The 24,894-nt window shown below is 41.2% G+C and overlaps 1 protein-coding gene across 1 annotated transcript in view; it reads left to right on the top strand.

The window, feature by feature from the left end:
* The window catches only part of ADAMTS2 (ADAM metallopeptidase with thrombospondin type 1 motif 2), a 172,559-nt gene that overhangs the window by 46,596 nt on the left and 101,069 nt on the right, over positions 1–24,894 (top strand). The window contains 1 exon segment of the mRNA XM_014312149.2: positions 16,771–16,930. Coding sequence (XP_014167624.1) covers positions 16,771–16,930 — 160 coding nt within the window.

Genomic DNA, 24,894 nt, shown 5'->3' with positions numbered 1-24,894 from the left:
TTTTCCCAAGTGTCTGTTGCTGGAGGAGTCCTGAAAGTGCAACTTCAGGAAAGCACAGGCTGGCAGCCCACGCTCCTGGAGTCAGCTGCTCCCCTGCCAGGTAGACAGTTCTTGAAATAGTATTGCCCACAGGGATTGTTTGTCGCATTTGAATTGATAACTCTGGCAATCTGTTGTAACCTGTGCTGCTTTTTCATCATTTCTTGCATGGTTTTATGCCCTCAACCTGACATGTGCCTCCCATATGGAGTCAGCCCCTGGGGCTGTGTGCTTTGGATCGTGTGTTTGAGGGTTGGACTTGATGATATTAAAGGTATTTTCCAACCTAGATGATTCTATGATTTCATGTGCAAACAGCAGCGCTGCTCTTGGCTTGGTCACTCCCAAGCTCTCCAGCTGCTGTGTATTGGCAGATGCTAATTCTTTCTGATTACCTGGTGTTTACCCCACTCCTGGTTTGTTTTTTGTATCTAATCCTTGTGTGCAGGGCTGTAGTTTGATCATTAGCAATTTGTGGGTTATATATTTACACAATGCCTCTTTACACCTTGGTGACTTCAGCTGAAATAAATGGTAATACTGTATGTTCAATATTTGTTCTCCCTTTTCCACAGAGTCAGAGCAATATAATAGGATCTATTTAGCTTTTGTACATTTGCTTTGCAGAATTCTTCCTCCTTTTTCTCTGATTCTGTAGGTGTCTACTATTGCTCTTAGCCTTAGATTGTACTGTGTAGGTTTTCACAGAGTAAACATATACTGAAATCTGTACAGAAGATTCTTAGTTAATAATAGATGAGATGAACATAACCTGTTTGGATTTGACATTATACATCCCTAGACGGAGTGTGTAGGGCAGGCACAATGTGCTGTTTGAAATACATACAAAGACAACCCCCCAAATATTTATATATTTTTTCTGCGTGCAGTTCCTTATACTTGGGTCAAAGGACAGAGGAAAACCAAATCCCAGTAAACCTATGTGTATTATTAATGAGCATTAACTCACTCAATAGGACACAGTGCTTAACTAAAAAGATGCAGAACAGACCAGTGGAGAACAAATGGGAAAAAAATCAGCCCATTATCTGACCCATTGTTTTCCATAGAGCAGGAGAATGAGACCAGGTCCCCACAGGTATGCACTGCATGGAGGAATGTGCATTTTTAAGCACAGTGTCCAAGGCCTTTGCTACAGCCATGGATACTGATATTAAGAGTGGCAATTATTCCAAGTTAGGCATTTTCAGTGAGAACTTAGAGTATGGTTAGCCCTTTCCTTGCTGAGAAGAGTTGGAGGCTAAGCCTGACTGTTCAGTGAGAGAGCACTTATGGGAGGAAAAGGTGACAGATGGAGAAGCTTGTTTCAAGGTTTCTCTATCCATGTGTTTTCCATATGAATCTAATGCTTTTAAAAAACGTTGTAGTCACATTAGATAATGCAATCACATGGTCTGTGCTGTACCTACATTCTAGTGTAATGATTTTTTTCCCTGTGAAATTCTCAGGGGCCTCCCAGTATCAGGCCCTGGCTATTGTTTTAGGCATACATGCCAGGTACCTGGCTGGTCTTTGCCTGCATGCTTCACTGAAGAAAAATCAGGTTCAGGTTTGAAAGTTACTTTTTTATGCATACAAATATTTGATTATATTTCAGCTCTTTTAAAAGTAGTATTAGTAAGTAGTTATGAATACCTGCATGCTAATTTTAACCCTCTATAAAATTTATACAAGTACTGATCTATAAAGAAATCTATAAATGCCCAAGTTTGCCTTGCAGAGAGCAAAAACAAATTTGAAACTAAGTAGGTCTTTCAGCAATTTCTCTCCTATGAATCACTTGTAAAATAGGAAACCCCTCTGTTTGCCCACACTTTCACGTGTGCCAAGTGTCTTGGTTGCTGCAGAGTCTTGTGCAAGTCTTGGGGAGGAGCAGAGTTCCAAAGCCCAGTTTCTGCTACCTGAATTTTATTGTTTTTGAGGTTTTGCTTTTATAGCCCCAGGAGCTGAGCACAGAGAGCTCTGGCCATAGTGAATGACATTGCTTTTTGAAAGGAGATGTTATGGGGAATTTTTAAGGTGTGATTTAGTTTATCCCATGAGATAGAAGCAATAAAAAAACTGGTGTAGAAGTTGTATTAACGTTTGGTTTTTAATTGATTCTTTTCCAAGGAAGTTAAAAAGGAAGGAAATTTGAATAGCTGCTGAAAGGAGAGCTCTGATATCTACTTCTGTAACTCGAACTTTGCAAGGTTTGGCCAGTATTTATACATCTCTCTGCTGAGCTGTATTTTTGGCACCAAAATATTGGTTGTGGTTTGCATACACTAGCTGCCTGCAAGAAAGCTGAAGTTATTCTTATTTTAAAAATGCAATTAATTTTAAAGCATTATGCTAATTTTAAAAAATCTCTACAAGATGTGGAAAAAAGCAAACTTTTGTTCATTCTTGAGGGATACATAAAGAGGCTTGAGAGAGTCAAATAAAAAAGTAGTTTTCAATTCCTCTGAGACTGAACTAAAACGACTTTTTTCCTTTTCTTCCAATAAACTATAAAAAATCAGCATAAACTCTCTAAGAGAAAACTTTAAATCTTGTAGAAAAATGTTGGCCTTTACTACTCTGCTCTCATTTCTACCTCCTCTTTGCCCAAGGTAGGAAGTAGATCCCAAAGACTGTTTCTGTCAGAGCTATTGTGTCACTATCTTTAGTGACCGGTTACAAATACAACACACTTGTGAATGAATGTAGGAGTTGGTGAGTGGATGAAAGAGGTGGTTCACGCTAAAATAATTTGGTTCCCATGAACATAGTGATGTGTTTATAACTGAGGATGTGTTGATACATTTTAAGTTTTGTCTGTATTAGTACTGGCTGATAAAGCAAAGACATCCCAAATGTAATGCTTTGAGGATCACCAGTCCAATGTAAATCCAGGAGGAGTCTGAGCTCTGGGAACACACAGGTGTTTTATTGATCCCTTTCTTCTACACAGGCTTTTTTTCCCAAAGCAAGACCTCAGAGCTCATTACTTCCTTATGCTTCCTCTCTTCCTCCTCTAGGATTATCTCCATGGGTTGAAAAATGACATCTCCTTCCCCATGGTAATTTATCATGTCTATTGAGTATTAGCCCAAATGGACACCAGAAATGTATATCTGAAAATTCCTTACTGAATTGAAGTGGCCTGAAATATTTCCCTGTGTCGCACTAAAATTGGGTGGTGAGTTTGTGGAAGATGAGGAAAGGTTCCTTCAAACACAACTCTGGTTGCTGATGTGATCAGTTGGAAGCGTGAACTTGTCATCTTCTTTCTTTTGAGGCAGTTGTGCCCAGGAGAAATCTGGGCCACTAACCTGGAGTTGGCACTTTGTGCACACGGGAGCCCACCTGAGGAAGGATTGGGTCCTGTCTGCAGCACAATGTGGCCTGGCCACAGCAGACTGTTTAAAGACTGTTTAAATACCAGGCACAACTTCCAGGGATGGCTCCCTGTGTCTGCCAACACTGCAGAGCTCTTGGCAGGCCAAGGGTTAATTGTCACTGCTTGGCTCTGTTCAGAAGCTGTGTGATCCCAGCCTGCTGTCACGAGGCTATGTGGCCTCTGGCTTTCCAAGATGGGACAGGTTCCTTCCACAAACTGTAATTCTGACTGATGGGAGGCTGCTTAAGAAGTTGAAATATGGTTAAAAATGACAGTACTTATCCTCAGGCTCTTCTGGGAGAGTCAGCATATCTTATTCTTTTGTTTTTCTAGTTCTCCCTACCTCCCCTTGCACTTTAATGCTTTCCCAAGGTTTGTTTTTCTTGAGGACCTGGGAGGAAGGTGCCTACTGATGTTTGATCCTTGTGCTGCCAGCTGGGAGATGCCATGTCTGTGCCCATCTGTGCTGCCCACAGGCCAGTTTGAGTCCAGGGGATCTGGAGAGGGCCTGGTCCTGTCCACTGCCAGCTGATGGCCACAGCATCCCTGTCCTTGGCTTGCAGAGCTACAGCTCACCAAGCAGCTGTGAGCAGAGCAGAACAAAGCGGCTGCCTTGGTTCAGTTATTAAAGCAGATCTGAGTGTTGTGCCATCTGTTCTGCCGAGACACAAAACCCAGTGAGCTCTTTGGAAAAGGCAGAGAATATGTTCAGGATCTATGGAAAAGATGGATGTGAAAATTGAGAATCGGTAGGAGCCTGGTAACACCAAAACAGACCAAATACAACAAAACAAACACTTGAAGGAGCAAACACAAGAAAGAAAACTTACTTCAAGTGCAGGAAAACACAACATTGATTGGATTTTTCATCTTGTATCTTCCCCACTGCCTTTCATACATGAGGTAATTTTTTTCCCAGTGTTTCTGCTCAGGAGAGCAGATCCTGAGGGTATTTCACAGCTCAGAAATGCTGTGACAGTGCAGGAGCCCACAGCCCCTCACCCTGCCATGCCAGCAAGGGGAACTGGTCTCTCCTGGCTGATGACAAGGCCCAGGTAGCTCAGGGTGACACTGGCTACCCCAGCCTAGCATTGGGCCTCCTCTGCCTGCTGCCAGAAGTCACAGCTGTGATCCAAAGCACAGCTGTGTGTCGTTTTTCAAAAGCCAGGGAGGAGAATAGCAGACTGTGTGAAAAATGATAAAATCTGGAAAACTTTTTAAAACAACCTTAATAGTTTTGTGAAATTCCTGCTTCCCCAGAGCTCAGATGAATCCCATGACAGTCTAATTGTGTGAAGCTCCTTGTTGCAGTGCCATGGCCAGACAGGGCTGGTGGTGAACAGTTGGCAGAGAGGGTCATTGGTTGACCAACTCCTTGCAGCAGAGTAGAACAGGAACAGCAGGTAATGAGATATCCCACACCTCCCCTGCTTTTAAACTGAGAGCCATGGTCTGGTTGGAAGTGACTCGGATGCTGAGAGCTGCCTGAAGTGAGAGATTTTGCTGGTAGGAGTAAGGGCACCTTGTGGATCATGCTCTGGATTTGGTCTTTGGGACATTTGGTTTCCCATCTCTGCCACAGAGTTCCTACATGTCCTTGGGTAAGTCATCCAGCTTACCCTCCTCTCATTTCCCCACTGAGGAACGGGGGATTGCTTTCCTCCAGCACGGTGCTGTGAGGCTCCATGGAGTTGGCAGTTACCATAGAGATGAGGGACCTAAATAGATTTGAAACCTGTTGAAGGAGAGCTGGAAACCTGACAGTGTTACCAAAAGAGCAGCTTGGCTTTGGCTGTGTTGTGTGGGGCAGCTACAACAGGTTGTAAAACTGTCACAGTGGGTGTAGGTCCTGTGAAACCCGGGTTATCTGGAACACTGACTGGTAAAACCAAAAAGCTACTAGCACAAACTCAGCCCATAAATATGAAGCAATATCACTAGTTAAACAAATAAACTAAAAGAGATTTTCTCTTTAGAATCCTCTGGGCATTTTCATTTAATAAAGTCTTTTGGTCTGGCAGGAGTCCAAAATCAAGAAGTCCAGACCTGCTTCTGCTCTTTCTGGGGCACCCGGGAGCTTCTGAGGCTCCTCACTGTTTGTATTAAAGGTCTTTAATTTGCTATAAAATGTCAGCTGGAGAATAAAAACCTGTAGAGTTACTCTGTGATTTGTTTTAGGCAGAAGGAGACAGAGGAAAGAATATTTAATCTAATTGACACTCTATTGTGAAATGAGGATGTGACTTTCAGGTAGTCCTTATTACCCCATTAATTGTGTTTCTCTGTCCTTCTCATTGATGTTAAAACAAATATTTAATGTTTTCAGTCTCCCTGCTGAAATGAGGATGGGTTTGAGATCCTGGTCATTCCCATTCAACTTTGAAACATTTCAGTTAGGTTGTATTTGCAGGCATTCTGCATCCAGTGTTTTCAGTGCAGCTATAGGACTGACTTGTGTAACAACAAAACAATGCCATCTGTCTTGTCTCTTTTTATCCCGTATTTAAACACACTTTTTTTCTGTTTTGGTGCTGATTGAGTTTGTAGAGTGAAGTGAAAGGAAATATTTATTGAACTTGTTGCAATAGCTGTCCATCCCTCACGTGAGTTGGAAGTAGCTAATTTAGGACTTGTGCGTAGGTTGGTTAAATGTTCCTAACAAAACAGTTTAGTTTTTTGTTAGTGTTATCTTCCATTTGACGGGTTCCTGCGGATTCATTCCTTGATCTTTCTGAGTTCTGTCTCTTGGGCTCCTGATACTGCTATCTCCAATCTAAATTGTGTAACTAGCAGCAAATTCCTAGTGGAAGTGCAAGGGCTATGTTGACCTCCTTTGTAATTTTTCAAACACATTTGGAAATTTGTTGTGAAGCTCAGTGGCTTACTGGTCGCATGGCCACAACTCAGCACCAGTGTGTAAGTTCACCTGTCTGGTCTGGGATGAGCATGGGTTGGTGGGAACCTCTGTTTCCTGGGTGAGGGATGTTTCCTGTCAGGTCCTGGATGTCCCCATGTCACTGCTGGGTACCCTCAGCAACACCCTTGGTGTCCTCGGCTGTTTTGCCCTGGGCTGGATGTTTGGTCCTCCTCTAGACAGGACTTAAAGACACAATTGCAATAATTGACTTTAGAGTGAGCGGGGGGATAGATACACATTATCTGATAATTGGTTTTAAAAACTGATAATGATTTTTGCATTTATAGAGGTAGATATCTGGCACCCTTACTAGAATATTTCCTCTGACCCTTATTCCAAGCTGGTAGTTCTTGTGACTGTACTTGGACAACTGACCTTGAAAAGTTTTTAAGCACTGTTGTTGGCTCAAGAACTACAAATGTTTGTTTTTTTTCTCTCTCTCCCTAGCAATCTAAATTAATAATGTCTGTTTATTATAAAACAACCCCATGAGATTTTAAAGGCAACTGTAAGAAAAAAAGCCACATCATTTTATAGTAGATGTGTAAATTATGGAAACCACCCCACCTCTTGAAGAGCTTGCTTAATATCTTCTATAGTAATAGTATTGTCCAAATAAACACACACCAGTTGTAAACCTACCAGAATGTGTGGTGGTGCTAACCCAGCTCTACTGGTGTGAATACATTAGCCCACTGACATATGGTGTGTAATTTGATTTCTAGTAGTTCTGAAGGATTTACAGGCTGACTTATGCTTCTTGCTTTGCCTTTAGTTTCCATACTCTCTTATGTTCCTTTACAGGCTCCATTTGACTCAATGCATGTTGTGTCCAACTTCCAGCTACTTGAGTGCTGCTGGATATTAATTACTTTTTTTTTTTTAAACAGACACTTTTCTTTTAACTTTTGCCTAAGAGTATAGGTGCTTTTCCAAAATAAAACATTACTACTAGTCTACCTTCAACTGCAGTAGCAGCTGATTGTCTTTGGTATCTGAACTTAACTCATGTTTGATTTTCCTTTTCAAAGGATGTTGATCACCAGCTACTGCTGAGCTCCCTGAGCCTGTTTTGGACTCAGCTGATGCTCTTTATTTTTTCCTCTGCAGAAGTCTGCTAAAATGTCTTTGTTGTGCAATGCCTAAACCTTGATCCTTGAACTGTAGGTACTAGTGCAGTGTGAAAAATAAGGTGTTTAAAGATTTTTAAGGACAAGTTTTGAGCTGGTTTTTGCATAAGATTGGCTATAATATTGCAGGCTAAAATTTCTTGTCAGAGTTTATTTTTTTGTTTGTTTCCTGGTATGTCCAAGCTTTTCTCATCAGCAATTCTTATTCTTTCTATGCTTTCAGATCTTGGAGAGTTATCATATGCCTCCCTTCGTCTTTGTCACACAGACAAATAGTGCACATTAATTCTTTGATTTAATCCTTCTTAATAAGCCTGTTCCTCCAGGGATTAATTATTTTAGTTTTTGTACTGTATCTTGCACTTTGTTGACATCTTGTACTGGGAGCCTACAGCTGAGTGCAGTATAAAATTGAAAGCTCATCTCTCATTAGGTTTTCATGCTCTCATTTGAAAAAACTGCTTTCCAGGTCCATTTCTCCAACACAGGGCAAGAGAAAGAAGGTTAAAATAAGCCTGGCTATAGGATGTGGAAAGAAAAACAAGCCCCAGCTGCAGCAAGCTTTTGTTACTTTTGTTTTCCTGCACCCTTATGGGCATCCTGTTAGAGTAAAGCTGGCATTTAGCAGAGAAGGACCCTGTCTGATTTCCAAGCCCCAAATCCAGACCTGTGGCTGGCTTTGGGTTATGAGCTTTTGTATGGAACGGTATGAAGTGTGTGTGAGATAAGATGCTGTCTCCCAGCTGGGAGTTTTTACCTACTGAGGGTCTTTCCTTGTGGTAGCAAATGTCAGAGGCTGCAGCCCAGGGGCACTGGGTTCTGCCAAGGGGGTTCCCAGGGAGGGGATTTTGGGGTGAGATCCCTGAACCCGCCCACGCTGTGGCTGTGTGGGCACTGGGGCTGCTGTGCCAGCCAGGGCTGGCTCCTGCTGCCCTGCAGCTGCTGCTCTGCAGTTCACATGCTCCTCTGGATGTGCAGTGCTGCTGCAGAACATCTTCCTAAGCAAAGAGTCAGGAGTTCTACAAGATAATTTGGAGTTACTTTAAATGCTGGATTTCCACTCAGATTAATTTAATATAGTAAACTTTTTTTTTTCTTTTTAAATACTGTAATCCTTTTTCTGCAGTTTTCTGTGGTCTGGATCTTTTTATCTTGTTTACCATAGCAAAGCCCTGGACTCTGTTTCCTACCCATTAGTGGATGTGTTCCAGCCCTGCTGCAGACAGTTTTTGGGAGGCTGCAGTGATGCTTTGATAAAAAGTCCATGGCCTGTCTTATATAGAATATGAGACTAAACTGCTTTAGTATTTACAAATCCATTTATAAATTCTGACCTTGAGACTTATGAACATGACACCCATTGACTTAAGTGGGTGGTGATTTTTGCCTTAAGCAAATATATTTTTGAAAAGAAACTGTGTAGTAACTGTCCCATTTTGTGAGGGTTTGAGCTGAGGAGCTTTCCAGTTGGACTTGTTTTGTTTTCTTGCAGAATGTCAATTAAGTTTTATTGCTGAGGGTAGGACTCAACTATGTGTTTTGTCAGTGTCCTCAGAAATGCCTTATTTCAAATGGTTCTGTGCGTCAAAATTGGGAAAGTTAATCTTTTTGAATCTTGCTGTTAGCAAATTCATGAACTTGATATTCATGCTTTTCGTCCCTGAAAGATTAAAGTTGAGAAACTCTGTTTCAGGGCACTGCAATTACTATTCCCTGCTTGCAACAACAGCAATCAAGTTTACAATCTCCTGAGTCTGCAAGATCTGCCACATTTATCATTTTCATTCTTAACAGCTATTTAATAACTCACCTCTTTCCCACTCGGAATTACACATACCTGTGGGCATCAAGCCTAGAGAATTTCCAAAATGTTCTTGCTTATGCATTATTTTAGCTAAAGGAACTGCTTGTCTCTGAAAAGATACACAATTGTAACAGTTTTGGAGATGAGGCTGGTGGAGGTATCTGAAAGGTGGAAGCCAACCTGGCAGAGGTGCCAGGCTATTCCCTGTACAGCTGCAGGGAGATCTGCTCTGAATTTGCCTGCAAATTCTACTTTTGCAGGCTGTGCTCTGCAAACGGAGTATCTGTGGCAAATACTGAAAGTTCTGGATTTGTATATTATCTCAACTGTTGAAAATGAGATTTATCTCTTGGGGTCTCTAAGGATTCATAGGTGAGTGGCTGCTAGGACAGGGCAGGTCGTGGGGGACAGAGGCAGGAGATTTACTGGAGGGAAGTGCTTGGGGCTGTGCCTGGTCTGCTGCTGCTGCTGGCCCTGGGCAGGTGCTGGGTGACAGAGGTGAGAATTTGGTAATTTTCTTGTAAAGGCAGAGAGGTTGAAAGCAGTGTTTTTAGCATTGCTCACTGGTGAAAGCCAGGCCCTTTGGCCAGGACATTTGTCTGGAAATCTGCTGGCACTGCTTTGTGAAATCACTTTAATTGTGTCTGTTTTCTCGATGCTTCACTGAGAATGAGACACAGTCTGTCCCACTATTGTGTCCCTTAAAAACCACAGAAAACCCTTTTGAGTTCCTAAAATGAATTATACCATAAAACTGCAAGATTTGGGTCCAAATTCCCATCTGTTATAAACTAATGCAGCTCTCTTAACTTCAGGTTATATTGGCTCAGATTTGTCCCCCTGCTGTTATCAATCACACCTGCAATTGTGTAGTGACTAAGCTGGGCTCTGGGAACAAAATTTTATTTTTGGTAGCAGTGGAAGTCTGTAGATGCATGAATGGATGGATACCCATCCTCCCTTGAGCAACAAGGACTGTAGAAAGCAGCCTGTCATGAAAGAGCTCTCAGTAGCAGTAATTCCTTTATGGTGCTATTCATTAGTAGATCTCAAAGTGCACTGAAAATGTGACCTTACCCCCATGCAGAGAATAAATGGGGGCCCTAAGGGACAGACAGCTTCCATAGGGTGACCTGGAAGGCTCTGCCTCTCTGTCAGTCTGGCTGTGTAATTCTTATGTGTACCAATAATTATTCACCCCCTTTTTTTTTTGAGAATATGTGAAAATAACATGACTTAACTGCAAACCAATTTGAAAAAAAAGCTGAAAAATACTAAAAATAACAAAAATATATATGATCAGTTAGAAACTTTCTTCCCCATCCAGTCTGGGCCTGAATAGATCAGTGTAGATTGAGGACAGCAGGAGCATGCAGCACAGTAAGTGCCAATGTGTTCCAAATATTTGCCACAATTCCTTCAGTACCTTCTTTCACTGTAAAGGAAGATAAATTTGCAGCACTGAACAATTCTTCTTCTGCAATGCTTCACTAGTTGGAGGAATGTTCTCAAAGAATCAAATGCAAATATGACATAAGAAAGTTTTGGGGTTTTTTTTTTTAATTTTTATCTGCATGAATTAAGCTGAATGGAAGTAAAATTCCAGACTCATATATTCCTGAATCAATATACTGTGTGATTGGAAATGAACACATTGCACAAAGGAAAATATAGAGAGGTCCCAGGTGGGCAGGGATGAGTTTGGAAGGGTCGTGTCATGTCCATAGCTCTGCCTCAACTTCCTGGGTAAACTTGCTGCAGTCACTGGAGCTCCTGGTGCACCAGGTCCATTCCATTGTAACTGAGCAAAGAGTATTTCTGTACATGGCTTTCGTGTTAGGAGGATACATCTGTTGTTGTCTGAAAAAGCATGTTCCTGTGGCTCTAAGACCTAGAGAAGGATCACGAAAGTAACATGTGGGATTTGCTTGCAAATTCTCTGCTCTGCTAGTGCCACTTTGGTCAAATGTGGAGAAATGTGTTTTTAGGTAAAAGCACATTGATATAAACATGGCATAAGGCTTTGTCCAATATTTTGTCCTGAAAATATAAATATTTTCCCTTTCAAGTCATTTACAGAGTATTTTTGGCAACTCTGTGTTTAAATGCAAGTCTTTCTCAGGTTCTCTGTGAATTGATTGTTGGGAGAATCCCATATTGCCAGTTTCCATCTGGAGCGTTCATTGGCATTGCAGAGAGTGCAAACTCAAAACCCAGACACTGAGGGTAAATATCAGATATTTGTGAGTCACTTTTGTCTCAAGAAAATGGCCTGTATTTCAAGACTGTATTTAGGATTTGTTCATGTGCAGGTATGTAATTTGGCTACTTACCTCTTTCAGAATCAAATACTCAAAAAAAATCAGATCTTTATTTACAGAAATGCTATTTCTAAGAGTTTCTGAAACACTGTTTTTCTGGGTTACTGATTTAATTAATTAACCAGTTATGTGGATTTAAAAAAATATTAATTTCAGCTTTGTTCGCATTTAATTTTTTCTTCCTGTCTGCATCATGTGCTGGGAGATTGGGATGTAAATCTGCCCTTTTATGGCAATGAGAAGCTTTGTAAATCTGTACTAATGAGGAAGAAAATGAACATTAATTAAACTCCTGGTTTCAGGAAGGGCTGAGGTTCTGGAGTCCTGAAGCAGCCACTGGATGGGTTACTTCATTACAGCCCAGAACAGGAGCTGTGATCTGAATGCAATGAGGAGACAATTAAGTCGCTCACCAAGTGCAGAGCCAGAGAGACATTTAATTATCCACAGGAGCTCAAGTTCCAAAACCTGGAATTTTCTGTAGATCTAAATATGCCAGGCAGTTTTTCTGTCAAATTAGGCTTCTGAAGAATGTCTTTAGAAATGCAGGAGGTGCTGGGGGTGTTGAGGAGATGGGAGAAGAAACCTGCTGTTCTGCTGAGCTCTGTGGTGGGGTGGCAAAGCTCTGGCAGGTCTCCTGGGCTGGGGAGGAGATCTCCATCGTGGGATGGGATTAGTTTCATTAACCTGGGCAGAAAGCCCATGTGGCTGTGGCCATTGCCAGTACATGTAGATCCTGTGATCCTTGAAATCCTCGGGAGGAGGTCTCCAGGAATGCACAGGAGCCCTGTTACCCTCAAAAGAGATGAGTGGAACTCTAGATCCCAAATCCGTGTGATCCACAAACGGACTCATTTGTGGTTTATCAGTGTAATTTGTGTCATAATTAGACAGGACATTCATTCTCAGTCTTCCATGTGATTTTTTTTCTGCGTGGCTTTCACTTCTAAATAACCGCCTTGCTAACCTTAGCAGAGGTTTTGATTCTCTGAACTACTATTTCCTTTTGATTGTTTTCTGCTCTAGTCTTTAATGCATATTAATGAGTGCCAAGCAGTGCTTGACTTGAGTAATTTGCATCTGGGATCTAAAAGCCCTTGCAAGGAAGGGCTGGGGATGTCCCGCTTTGGGAAATAGTGGGATATTGTAGGATCTTTGCTACAATTTGGTGCATTTCAAAGGCAAACGCTTTTTCTATTAATTTCTGTTTTCATTAGTCACAGGACACAATCCCAGCTGCTATCATCAATATTCCTATATTCAGCTTAGTTTCAAGTTAAAAGTCCCAGAAGAGGAGAGGAAGATGTAAGAGTTTAGCAATTTTTCCAGAACTGGGCTTCCTTTCCATGGAGATGCACAATTCCATGCCTGGTTATGGATTGCACAGTGTTTATGTGGCTGCAGGGTGGTAGAGCAGGGTGATCACTGCTAATCCATAATGCCTGGAAGTACAACACTCCTGGGATGGGTGGTGAGCAGTATAGGACAGAAAAACACTACAATAACAGGTACTTTTAAGCTCTTAGTTTGTGAAAGCACTTGCTGTGATTCTTTTCAGAACTTTTGGGGAATGGGCAATTGAGAGGCTTAAATTTGTTTTCACATCTTGTGGAGTAAACGCTCAGAAGATGAATGTGCAAGGATTTTCTGAAGCCCTTCCAGTTGAAGGGAAGGCGCAGGTGTGCTCAAATGATACAGCATTTCTGTCTTAGTCATCCAGAGGCATTCTCCAGGAAATTGCAGGAACCTGAATGCTCTCTGTTGTCATCACAAACTTGGTGGTTGTCTTACAGTGGTCTTGGCATGGTGGGCTGGCACAGAGGTGATGGCAGCTGTGGAAAAGAACAGGACTGGTGAAGGGTGAAGGTGAAGGATGTGGGCAAACCTCTGCTGCCTTGTTTGCTGCACTACAGCTTGTTTGCCTGTGCACAACACTGGTGTTGAGTTGATGACTAAAAGCCATCTCCCTTTCATGGTGGCTTTTTGAGGGTGTTCTGAGTAGAATCAGAAAAAAATGCATTAAGCGATTCATCTTGAGCTTTTCATGTTCAAAGCATTTGACCAAAAAAACCCAAATCAGGCCTTGCAATTATCCTGCAAGACTGTTATGCTGGTTCAGAGGTGGAGAAATGGAAGTAAAGAGGTTAAATGTCTTGTTCAAAGCAGTAAGGAAATGTGTGGTGGAGACTTTCAGGAGCCCCACATATTTCTTAATGAATCATTTATGGTTGTGGTTATAGTATTAGGCAGATGACTTGAACTGTGGATTGCTGTAGGAACTCTGCCTTTCCATCAAATGAATTTTCTTCTTAAAGTCTGAAACAGCCATTCTTATCTTTCTTACTTTATTTTATTTCATGACGATATGTTGGCTAAATCAAAGACTGTGTAGGACATGCAAAATATAAAAATATAAAAATTTTACAGTTCAAACATACATTTTTTCTTAATAATTCCAATCAAAATAATTGTTGACTTTCTCTGCACTAAAAGAAAGGAGAAATTTCAGTGTAGACCAAGATTGAAATGAGAAAAAGGACATTCAGCCATGCAGCCAGGAGTTGGGCTTTAATGGTCCTTGGGGGCCCTTCCAACTCAGGAATTTCTATGATTCTGTGTTTGAAGGTTAAATTCCTTCCTTTCTACACCCCTGCAGAAGTAGGGGGGATGCTGCCATGGGGATGTGCAGAGTGGTGGCATGTCCATCCAAGAAGCAGAGTGGGGAATGAGAGCATCTGATGTTGTCCTGCTCTTTGGCAGCTTCCAGTGCCTCATGAATCTCCCTGCACAAAAAAGGGCCAATACCAGGCACAATGATCTGCAGGAAATGTCAGTGTTTAAGCACTGTTTTATGTCTTGGGATCCAACATTCAAATATCTCTTTCTGTTTAGTCTTACAGCCAGTCCCAGTGTGTCACCTTCATCTTCTCAGAGTGGGGAATTCACTGTGACCAACAGTTTTCATTTCCAAAAGGCCATCATATCCTGGAAGCTAAAGTTCACCTATAGGAGTTGTTCTTCTGTCTAATCCATTCAACTACTGATTGCAGACATTGTTTCTCTGTTAATTTTCTTAGAAGATCTAAATTCCTCCAAACTCCCATCAGCACTCCCTGCTGCACACAGTGTACAGCAGCATTTCCCCCTGTATCCTGAATTATGGTCTGCATTCCAAGCTATGGTCTGGCATTAGCTGCTTAGTTAATATTAGGCTTAATGTATCCAAAAATACATAAGAACATGTGCACAACCATGGTGATTTTTTCACTTGCAAAAACCAAAATCACATATTTTTCACATGACAGTCAAGCTCTCAGTGTATTTCTCCTGGGTGCAGTATGGCATGTGCATCTTACCCTGTGCTGTTGAACTTGCAAATGCTTGTTCCTTCTTGATGTTTAGTTGTGCATTTATCATAAAAAGATTTCCAAATTTCTGGATATAATATTTAATATCCAGAAGAACTGTGTGTGTGTTATGTAGTTAGAATAACATTAAAAGGAGAGTAACATCAAGTCTAAATTTTTCATGTATTCCCCTTTCCAGTAAAAGATCAGTTGCTGTCTCTTTGGGTTCAGCACTTATTTTCTTGGTTGTCTTGACTTCCTTGAGCTGCTGAGCCTGTCTCACCTTTTCTGTGTCTGATGTAGAATCTAAATTAGTTAAGAAGAAACAGGATTTCAAATTCAGTTGCCTCTATGCAGGCAGGATGGCATCAGCTTAAATTGCTTTGATATAATTTTGCTTCTTTAATCCTTCCTCTCCAATCTGTTTTTGTATACCTTATATATACGAATTCTGGGACTGGAAATCTTGCCTAATGTAAGTTAAGACATGACAAATGAACCTGACATTTTTCCAAGGAGGGAACCAGTGAACATACTGTATTTATAGCTGTAGGAATGTAGTTTGTTGCTTGTAGAAGAAAAATATGTGCTGTATGAGAACTTTGGTGCTGGAATATGATAAGTGTGTTTAGATGTGCTTGTTTCAAGTGAGGATACTGGGTTCAAAGAAGCCAAACTGGTTCCCCTGGAAGCTTGAGGTAAGGCCTCACTGAACAGGGGATTTAAGCTTCCAGAAGCTCAGATAGCGAGATGGAGAGTGTCACAGTACAAATCTGAAACTGCAGTGTCTCCAGGATTGTCTCAGGGCCGAGTGGGAAAGAATGCGATAAAGAAGCTTCTGGAGGCTGGATCTGGACCAATTCGATTCGTGTTAATAGTAAGACTTTGTCTGCAGGCTGACAGTTCAGTAGCTGAAGTTCTCAAACACAGATGTGCAAACATGCAGAAAAAATTGATTCAAGCCAACCATCTCTGCAAGCAGCCCTTGGCTGCTGTGACCTCCTGCAGTTGGGCAGGACTGCAAGAGGAGACAAGCCCAGGTGATCCAGGTGCCCAAGTTGCTTCACCTGCATAAAGATGACAAAAAGTCCTTTTCTTTTTTAAAGTTCTCAGTCTTTATGAGGGTTTCCCCTGAACAAAATGAGAATTGCTTGGATGATGTTCCTTTGGCATGCTTTGTAGAAGTGCAAATTTCTATTTTCATACCAGGGTATCTGGTCCAGTCTGAATAAGTTGGGTTATTTTTTAACAATGCACTACTGACACTCAAATCAGTAGTGGCTAATTCTTGAAAGATTATTTTGTTGCCTTTGTGTCACAGGGGAAATAATCACAAAGCTTAGCTGCCTGAAAGTAAGTTGCAGTATTTTTCTATCTTGCTTCTGGACAGAAAAGCTGACTCTACAACTTTTGACTGTTGAAGTGCACATCAGCTTATGGCACTGATCTGCTCCTTTATTTAGCAGAAATAGTAAACACTTGAGTGGTCTGGGCCTGATGGATCGCTAAGGTCATAGTAACTTCCATTGTAGATGTTTTTTAATGGAGAGGGTGATTTCCTAGACAGATTCTTAGACCTATACTTGGCTCGTGTGGCTCAAGGAGAAATCCTTTTGGTTCAGAGTTGTACCTTTTGTCCTTTCTTGTCAAGCTGGGAAAACGATGCTTTGTTTTGCTCTAATAAAGAATTCACCTGGTTTCCTCTCTGCATCCTAATTGCTCTCTAGGGAGCACTAAAGTGTGCTTAAGCATATTGTAACTGTTTGCTGGCAGTGCCTGCTGTACGTGCAGTAACGCAAAGTGCTCCATCTCTGCCCTGTGCTGCAGGCTGGCATGATCCGCACGGACAAGGACGAGTTCTTCATCGAGCCTCTGGAGAGGGGGGCCCAGGAGGAGGAGGAGGGAGGAGGCAGAACACACGTGGTCTATCGCAGAGCAGCTGCCAGGAAGCAGCTTCCTGGGGAGAACATGGATACTGTGTACAGAGGTAAGGTGGGCTCTGGGATGAGGTGCAGCTGAAGGAACGGAGCCAGTGTCATCTGCTACATCTGGCTTTTTATCCTTCAAAGTGGAAATGTGCTCTCCCTCCAAGGAGGGAAAAGCAGGAAATGTGTTGAACATTTTCTATGGGCTAAGCAAACATTGCAGCAGCCAAAACCATCTCTAGGATGGTGGGACTGTCTTTGCCTTCAGGAGTTTCCTTTGCTCCGGAGATGGCCAACATAAAGTTGTGTGTCCCCCCAAGCCCTGGGTCAGAGCAGAGGAAGGGGATGGTGGGTGACAGCAGTGCACAGGTGGCTGTGGCTGCTGGGACAGGTGGCTTTGCAAAGGCTTTGTTGGAAGGCTGCAAGGAGGACACTGAGGCTGGCATGGTACATGGGTTTTATTGACGGTATTTACTGGGCTGCATTAGTCCCAAAAGGAAAATAAAGGTATCTCCAGTATGAACACAAACTTTCTGGATTTATTTATGTGTTGCCAGTGTGGAATATAATGTACTAAGTATGTGATAGACAGTGATGGAATAACAAGAATTAAATATAAACACCCATTCTGTGTAGTGTTTTCTGTTTCTCTGATAACTGCTTGGTTATTGCACCTTTTTTTCTGAATAAATAAGGGATGCAAATCTGCTAAGAGGATGTTTTGACAGCTGATGTTAACACTGAAATTAACTGGGTCATTTGAGTGGAAACAACAAAATAGCTACATTTTTGTTCCAAATGTGTGTACCAAACTGCAGAGTTGTTTGTCACTCATACCCTAGTATTATCTTATTCAGTACAGTGGGGTTTCAAGTATAGGAAGGAAGGAACAGAGGGCCACAGGGATGAGGCACTGAAGTTTGGGCCCCGTGAACAATATAAATTTCTCACTGCTCAGGTTGGGACAAGGATTAAAAAGAAAGCAAGAAATATCATTCAACCAAATTTTTTTTTTTCACTTTGGAAATGACCTGTGAATTTTGTGACTGACACAGAGCTTTGGTGAGTTCTTGTTGCCTTTGTACTCACTGTGGAGCAGTTCTGGGTACTGCAGGAGTCTGAACACCACAATCCCCAGAAGGGTTGGATGGTAGGTATGGTGGAAGTTGCTCTATTAGTGAATGTTTATAAAATTATTGCATGTTGGAAAATACCAGCCGTTCGCTGTGTTTCCTCTTAAACAAAAGAGACTTGATGTTGTTCACACCTTATGGCAGTATTTTTGGTTTTGGATGGTAAATATTCCTCAGGAGTAGGAGTCTGGTACACAGAAAAGCACAAACTGTAGATCAGCTCCAGTTACTGGCACCTGGTACCTGCTGGGGGAGGCTCTGTCAGCAGTGGCTGAGATGCAGCCTGTACCTGGCAGCAAAGCCACACGCCGTGTCTGATGCCACCAGACTTGGTGTCTGTCACCTCCCCTGTGTCAGGGCTGGAGTTTGTAAACTGTGGTAAAAAGGCACAAAGTAATCACAGCCACCAGCCAGCACTGTGGGATTGAAAAGCAAAAGGGAGGCTGGGCTGAGAAATAGCAGTGACCTTGTCTGGTACAGCAGGTGTGGGGACAGGTAGGAATACTTATGATATTTCAAATTTTAAACTAAGGAAAGAATGCTAAGGGCAATAATCTTCCCTTCTACAGCATCACTTTTTGATTTGGAAACTTAGTTTTTATTTTGGAAAAAACCCCACTGTTACCAAAAGTCAGTAAAAATAAAAACTGTAGGGTAAAGGGGATTTTTTCCATGAAATTGTCTTTGCCTTTAATAAAAAAAGTGAACAACCACTTGAAAATGGTTTGTTCTCTACATTTTTTTAAATTAAATCTAACTTCCCACCTCTGATTGCTCTAGGCAAAAGGCATGGACGGGATGTGCTTTCACAAATTGTAATTTTATTTTCCACTTGGTCTTTTTCCAGAATGCACTGAGTTTTGGTTAACAAACACCAAAATATTTAGTGATTGGGCATTGATAAGCACACTCTGCTGTGTGTTTCCATAGTGTTCTAAACTGATTGATGGGCTGAGTTAGGAAATACTTAGTAGGGCACTTTCAGCATGCTGTATCTATTAAAAAAAAAAAAGGTTAACCAAGAGCACTCCCCCTCTTTCCAATATCCCTGGAGACAAGTGCATTGTTGCCAAATCCCATAAATTTACATGTGATGAATTGTAACACTTGGACTATTTTTAAAGGTCCAGCCTCCAGGAATCTTATGAATATGTGATGATTTTTTTTCCCTAGGTAAGCTTCTGATTCTTTTAACTGTTGATAAAAATGTGTCGTTTCTGGCTATGTAAATATTTTAAGGTAATGCGTGACAAACAAAATTTAAGTATTCCATAATTTTTAAAACACCATCTTTTAAAATCCCATGATATGTTAATTTAATCCCATGATTTGGGAGGGGATTGTGAGTCATGATTTTTGAATGTTTTGGTTTGGATAGATAGATACAAATTCCTTATAAATATTCCTATCTTTGGCACTCTTTTCACAAGAAATAGGACAAGATGTTCTCTCCTCAGCAAAACAGGAGGTGAAGGAATTGAAAACTCCATGATCTTGGAGTTGAGAGTATCAGCCACCATTTCAAGGTCTTGGGTGTGCAGCAGGCAGTGGCCATGCTGGACCTCACAAAGCACAACGGTTTGGGATTTTCCACTAAATGCAGTTATTTTGGAGGGTGGTTTGTTGAAGAACTCAGTGCCCCCAGGCAATGTGCATCTCCCACATTGCAGAGAGCTCCAGCCTGGGGCTGCAAGGCAGTGGGATAGAGGTCCCTGGGGCTGGGGGGCAGCAGAACACCCCAAAAGGCAACCAGGACTAATGGAAGATCCATTGACTGCTTGGGAGTGAGGATTCAAAAAAATACCTAAAAAAAAATATAAAATTGCATTTTCCACACCATGGAAATAAATTCTAAATTATGTCAACAGATGTGGTGAGATGGACCTGACAGCAGGGTTTTTCTAGCATTTTCCATGCACCGTTATCTATCTTTTATATTATAATAAGAAAAACCGAGATTCCATCTGTCTGAAAATTGTAAACAAGCAAACCCCACAACCTCCTAAGCCCTGCAGAGATCAAGGTGTGCATCTTGTGTTATGAAGGCTCTGCTGACGTGCTGGGTTTTGAAAAGTGGAATGTGCTGGGAGAAGATCTGCCCTGCCCTGGTTCCAGACTGTGCCAGATTTGCTTCTGCATTTACGTAAAACGTTATCAGAAGATTGGGAAATGTAACTACTTGTTTTGGCAACCTGAATCATTTGTTTTGACTGGTGTGGGATTATCTGGGGTTTGGGAGAATCGCAGAGCATGGGGTGTAATATTTCTCCCTGGTCTTCTCTCAAACAATGCTATTTGTTAGTACTGGAAAAATGTAAGCATCATATTTTAGGCAAGTAATAATCTTCAGCAGAGTAATACTGTGAAAGTCTGTGTGAGCTCACTACAAATTAGGCTAATTGTTTCAGAAAGAGAAATATTTTCATGTAGTGGCTGAAATATTGCAGGTGTGGTGAGAATAAATCCTATTTTCTCTGGCAACTGCTTTTAGTGCTTGCATATATATAATAATTTATCTTCCTTTAGATAAAAATAAGCATCATGTTGAACATATTTTAATATTTCCAGTTGAATTCCTTCTTACAAACATGAGAAATGTTCCTTCATAGCAGTAAAACTACCTACATAATAACACTGGAATTAAATAGATAAGCTACAATGGGTTGTTTTTTCTCGAAACTGCTGAGTTTTTGCTTAAATGTTATTTGAATGTTAACTGGAGAAGTGCTAAGTATTTAATTAATGGTTATGATGAGGCCTGGAAAGCTGGCTTGATTTTTGCCTCTAAAGGCAATCTGATTATCAGGTTTGTAAGCTTTAATATCACATTTCTCTACCTAAATTACTGTGTCTGTTATGTTGATCAGCTGAAAGGAAATTATTATACTAAAACTTCCTTAAGGTTTGCCTTTTCTCTAAAAAATGTTGTTTAAGTACTCTGCTCTGAGTTTTATTGTATTGTATGATTGATGAGAAACAGAAACTCAGCTTTAGTGACAGTTTTATTTAGTGTGCAGATGAAAGATGACCTTAGCCAAGAGCAGTTTATTACTGATGAAGACAGTAAGGTAACTCCCCAAATGTGCTTAAACCAGAAAGTTTTTGTTTCTGTAAGTGCCAATTAAATCCCTTGGAATGGCCAAGCAGAGTCTGACACAAGTCCCATCACGAATAGCTCTGGGCTGACAGGGTGGACAAACGCGCAGCTCTGCTGGAGACTTGTGACCCCTTCCCATGGCAATACTTGGGGTTGCTGGAGGTCAGACCTGCAAAGGAGCTGTGCCTTGCTGCTGAATGATGTGATCATTTAATGTGACCCTCTGATGTACTTCCTGGGGCAAACCCCACCATTTTTTAGCTACTTTTTTGGCAAATTTTTCAATTATTTTGTTTTATTTTTACATTGAGGTAAAATCATCCTCCTGGCTGTAAGCAAATGCCAGTCAGATAAAAAGACAGAAATAATTTGCTGCTTCTACTCAATAGTGGTAGGTTCTTTCTGACAGGCCCAAACTTCATCAGAGCAGAGCTGGTCCTCAGTCCTCTCACTGGCATCTCCTGGCCCTCCACAATGCAAAAGGACAACACTCTGACATTTAGGAACTCTAAAAAGTTAGAGGCCAGGTCAGCAGGGGAGAAATCCATGTAAAATCAAACCAAAACAACTCCACTCTGGAAGTTTTTTGAAAAGATGAAAGTTAAAAATATGATAAAGTTGTAACAATTCAGTTGCCAGAGCTTTGCAGGTTTGGAGATGATATTTCAGAGGTAGACTCCTCCATCATAGTCCATCAAACTGTCAATGCCATTGATTTACTAATGTATTTAAATTACTCTTTAGAAACCAACGTGCATCTGGTGTATATTTTTCTGGATTGCCTGAAATGGCTCAGACTGGCTGCTGGCTGGCCAGTTGCCATTCTAATTTACACAAACTTTCCTGGTTACCTTTGCAGGGGAACAGTTTCTTCAGGAAACTGAAGTTTCTCCAAATCCAATCAATATTTCCTCTCAGCTTGCACTCTTGCTGATTAATTACTGCTCCCTTATTTTGCAGTCAGTAAGACTCCGATGACAATATTTTTTGTCTCCTTCCTATATCATCTGTGCATGATAAATACATCTGTCTTTCTCTCCTGTCTTGGGTTTTTTTCTGAATTCTACATTGCAGATTCATGGGGATTTCTGGGAAGAGGAAGATTGAGAATTCAGTGGCAAATCAGCTTTTGATTCAGAAGCAAGGTTAAACACTCATGGAAAAAACAAATCTCCAGGGAAAAGGATCTTTGGCCATGGGATGTCACCCTTCCCAGGCATCTGCATTACAGCTGATCAGGCAGTTCTTTGCTAGGCAAATGAGATCCTTGCAGTAATTTTGGGGAAAAATCTAGAGGTTTCTTCTTTTACAGTTGTGCAGTAAATCATGTGAGATGAGCAGGTGGAGGCTAATGAACAATGCTCTCAAAGGCACTTGATGGGAAATGCCAGGAATAGCCAATTTTTCTCCAGAGTTGATGGAGTTTTCTGCTGAGGACTTCCTCAGTGCATGGCCTTAGCTGGGCCACAGAATGGTGTCAGGTGAAAAGTCAAACCCCCCAGTGCTTCTGGGGCTGTCTGTTTCATTCTGCCTGGAAATAAAATTATTATGAAATTAATGGAATTTATTTTTTTTTCAATATCAGTAATTTTGCTCAGTTTTTTCGATGGGGATATGCTCATGCAGCTACTGATGCGTGGTGAGGCATATGCATATCAGGACCACAGCAAAGCTGTGTGGGCTACCTTTGCAGTGTGCTTTTTTGAATTTTGGAGTGCTTTGGGAAGTATATTCCATCTTCAAAGGATTTTTCTTTTAATTAAGCATCTCCTTTTTCCAGGTGCTTTAAATCACTTCCAGAATTATTGAACGTTCATGAAATAGTTTCTCATTATTATTTCTTCATGTTATCAAATCTGTAGTTGCTGCAGCACTATTTGTTTCACCAGGAACACAAATCCTCTGGTACAGAGGTAAAAATTGGTGGGGTGGCCTGGAGCTGGAGCAGAGCTGCCACCTGGCCCAGCTCCACTCCAGGTTCCTGGCACTGAGCTGTCATCTCCCTCTCCCACACACCCCACCAAGCTGTAATAAACTGTTGCTAAACTATTATTATCTTCCTGGAATACAGGAACATAATAATAGTATGTGAAGAAGCTCAGTTTCTGTGTTTGTCCCTGCCTTTCTCATTAGGCAGCTTGGGATCTGTGTAGACTTTGAGGAAACACTTCAGTGCAGGCTCAACTTTGAGCAGGTACTTAAATCAATTGATTTCAGTGGAATTCAGGTACATACCTTAGGCTAAATGGATTTTTTATTCTGAATGGGTTTCTGTTGTGGTTATGAGGCAAGTTACTGGAGCAAGTTACTTCCATTCAGATGTGCATTGATTAAGGGTGAAGGACTTAATTATTTGTACTTGTTTAAATATCACTGATTTGCCTGTATTGACAGCTAATATAAAAATAAAATTAATTCTTAACTGATGAGTTTATTTTAGCTTCTCTGCTAAATTCAAGCTCTATTAGGCTCTCCAAAATGATTGCTGTGAACAGCTTATAGCTGGAGTTGAATATTACCAAATGTTGCTACATATAAAAAAATTATAATAAAGCTGATATTGGCCTATAAAACAGGTTTCCAGTTCTCATATGAATACTCCTGTAAAATTTTTGTGATCAGCTCTGATGAAAATATTGAGAAAGCACTCATTTTATTTTTCACATCCTTGTATCAGCTAATCCTTCTATCCTTCTTTCACGTCCTAAATTCAGCTTTGGGGGGAGTGTGAAACTGAGGTTGATTAATCACTTGTTTGTGTTTACATTTAGTCAACACTTGCTTATAACGACAAAACATTTTCAGCAGATTTCATTAAAGTTCATTTTTGTGAACTTCCTTCTAATATCCATTGATCTCACAATCCTTAATGGATTTAGCCTCTCAGTCTCCTGGGAGGAAAGAGAGATCAAAACATTTGCCTTTTGGACGAGGGTGACACAAACCTTGTTTTCACTGCAAGCTGACCCCGTGTCTTGCTGGTAAAAGCCCTGTGGAAGGGCAGAGTTCACTGGAGCAGCAGTTGGGAAGTCAGACTCTGCCTGCAGAAGCCCAGCCAGAGCTCTCATGTGTGAGGGTGTGCAGCCGCCCACAGGCGTGTGGGGAGGTTTGCCTTATGAAAATGCATGTGCACACCCACAAGGTTTTTGCAATTTCACATTTACTGGTATGTTTTTCTGTGAAGTGTCATCCTGTTGTGGTTTGTTTATTTACAAGCTGTGTTCGTGTTGTCTAACCTGCTGAGAAAAACAGAGGATGGCGAGGATCCAGCGGGTCCTGCCAGGCTCAGAGGGAGAAACTTGTTCACAGAAAGACCTTAATATTCTGTCCTGACAAACTGAAAGTGTTCTGCAACCCGTATCTCTGTTTAGGAAATGGATTCTGACAGTGAGAATTCAAAAATATGGGTAGCATATAGTGTTTGCTGTTTTGTACCATGGGATTCAAACTCTGTGTTTAATAACAATACACAAAATAGCATCTGGTAGGCACCACTAAAATAAGCTCTTAGTAGAAAATGCCGATAAGTGTTTTCAGTTTAAAATGTTTTCTGACAAAAAGTGGCATAAATTTCATCTGCTGTCCATGATGATGATGATGATGCAGTGGTTTGATGAGGCTGAAAGACATCATCAAGTGAAAGTGATGGGCAAGAGCTTCAAGAGAGATGCATATCCTTCAAATGTCTACATTTCTATTATTTCTTGCAACAGGAGAGCCACATGTGAGGCCTTGTGAAGTGTCCAAGGATTAAAAATGTATTCCAGCTGGTTCTGACTGTTCTCAGCTCTGTGAG

This window comes from Geospiza fortis, unplaced genomic scaffold (genome assembly GCF_000277835.1).
Source record: "Geospiza fortis unplaced genomic scaffold, GeoFor_1.0 scaffold55, whole genome shotgun sequence".
In the NCBI taxonomy this organism is placed as follows: Eukaryota; Metazoa; Chordata; class Aves; order Passeriformes; family Thraupidae; genus Geospiza; species Geospiza fortis.
This window is presented reverse-complemented; position numbering and strand designations above follow the sequence as displayed.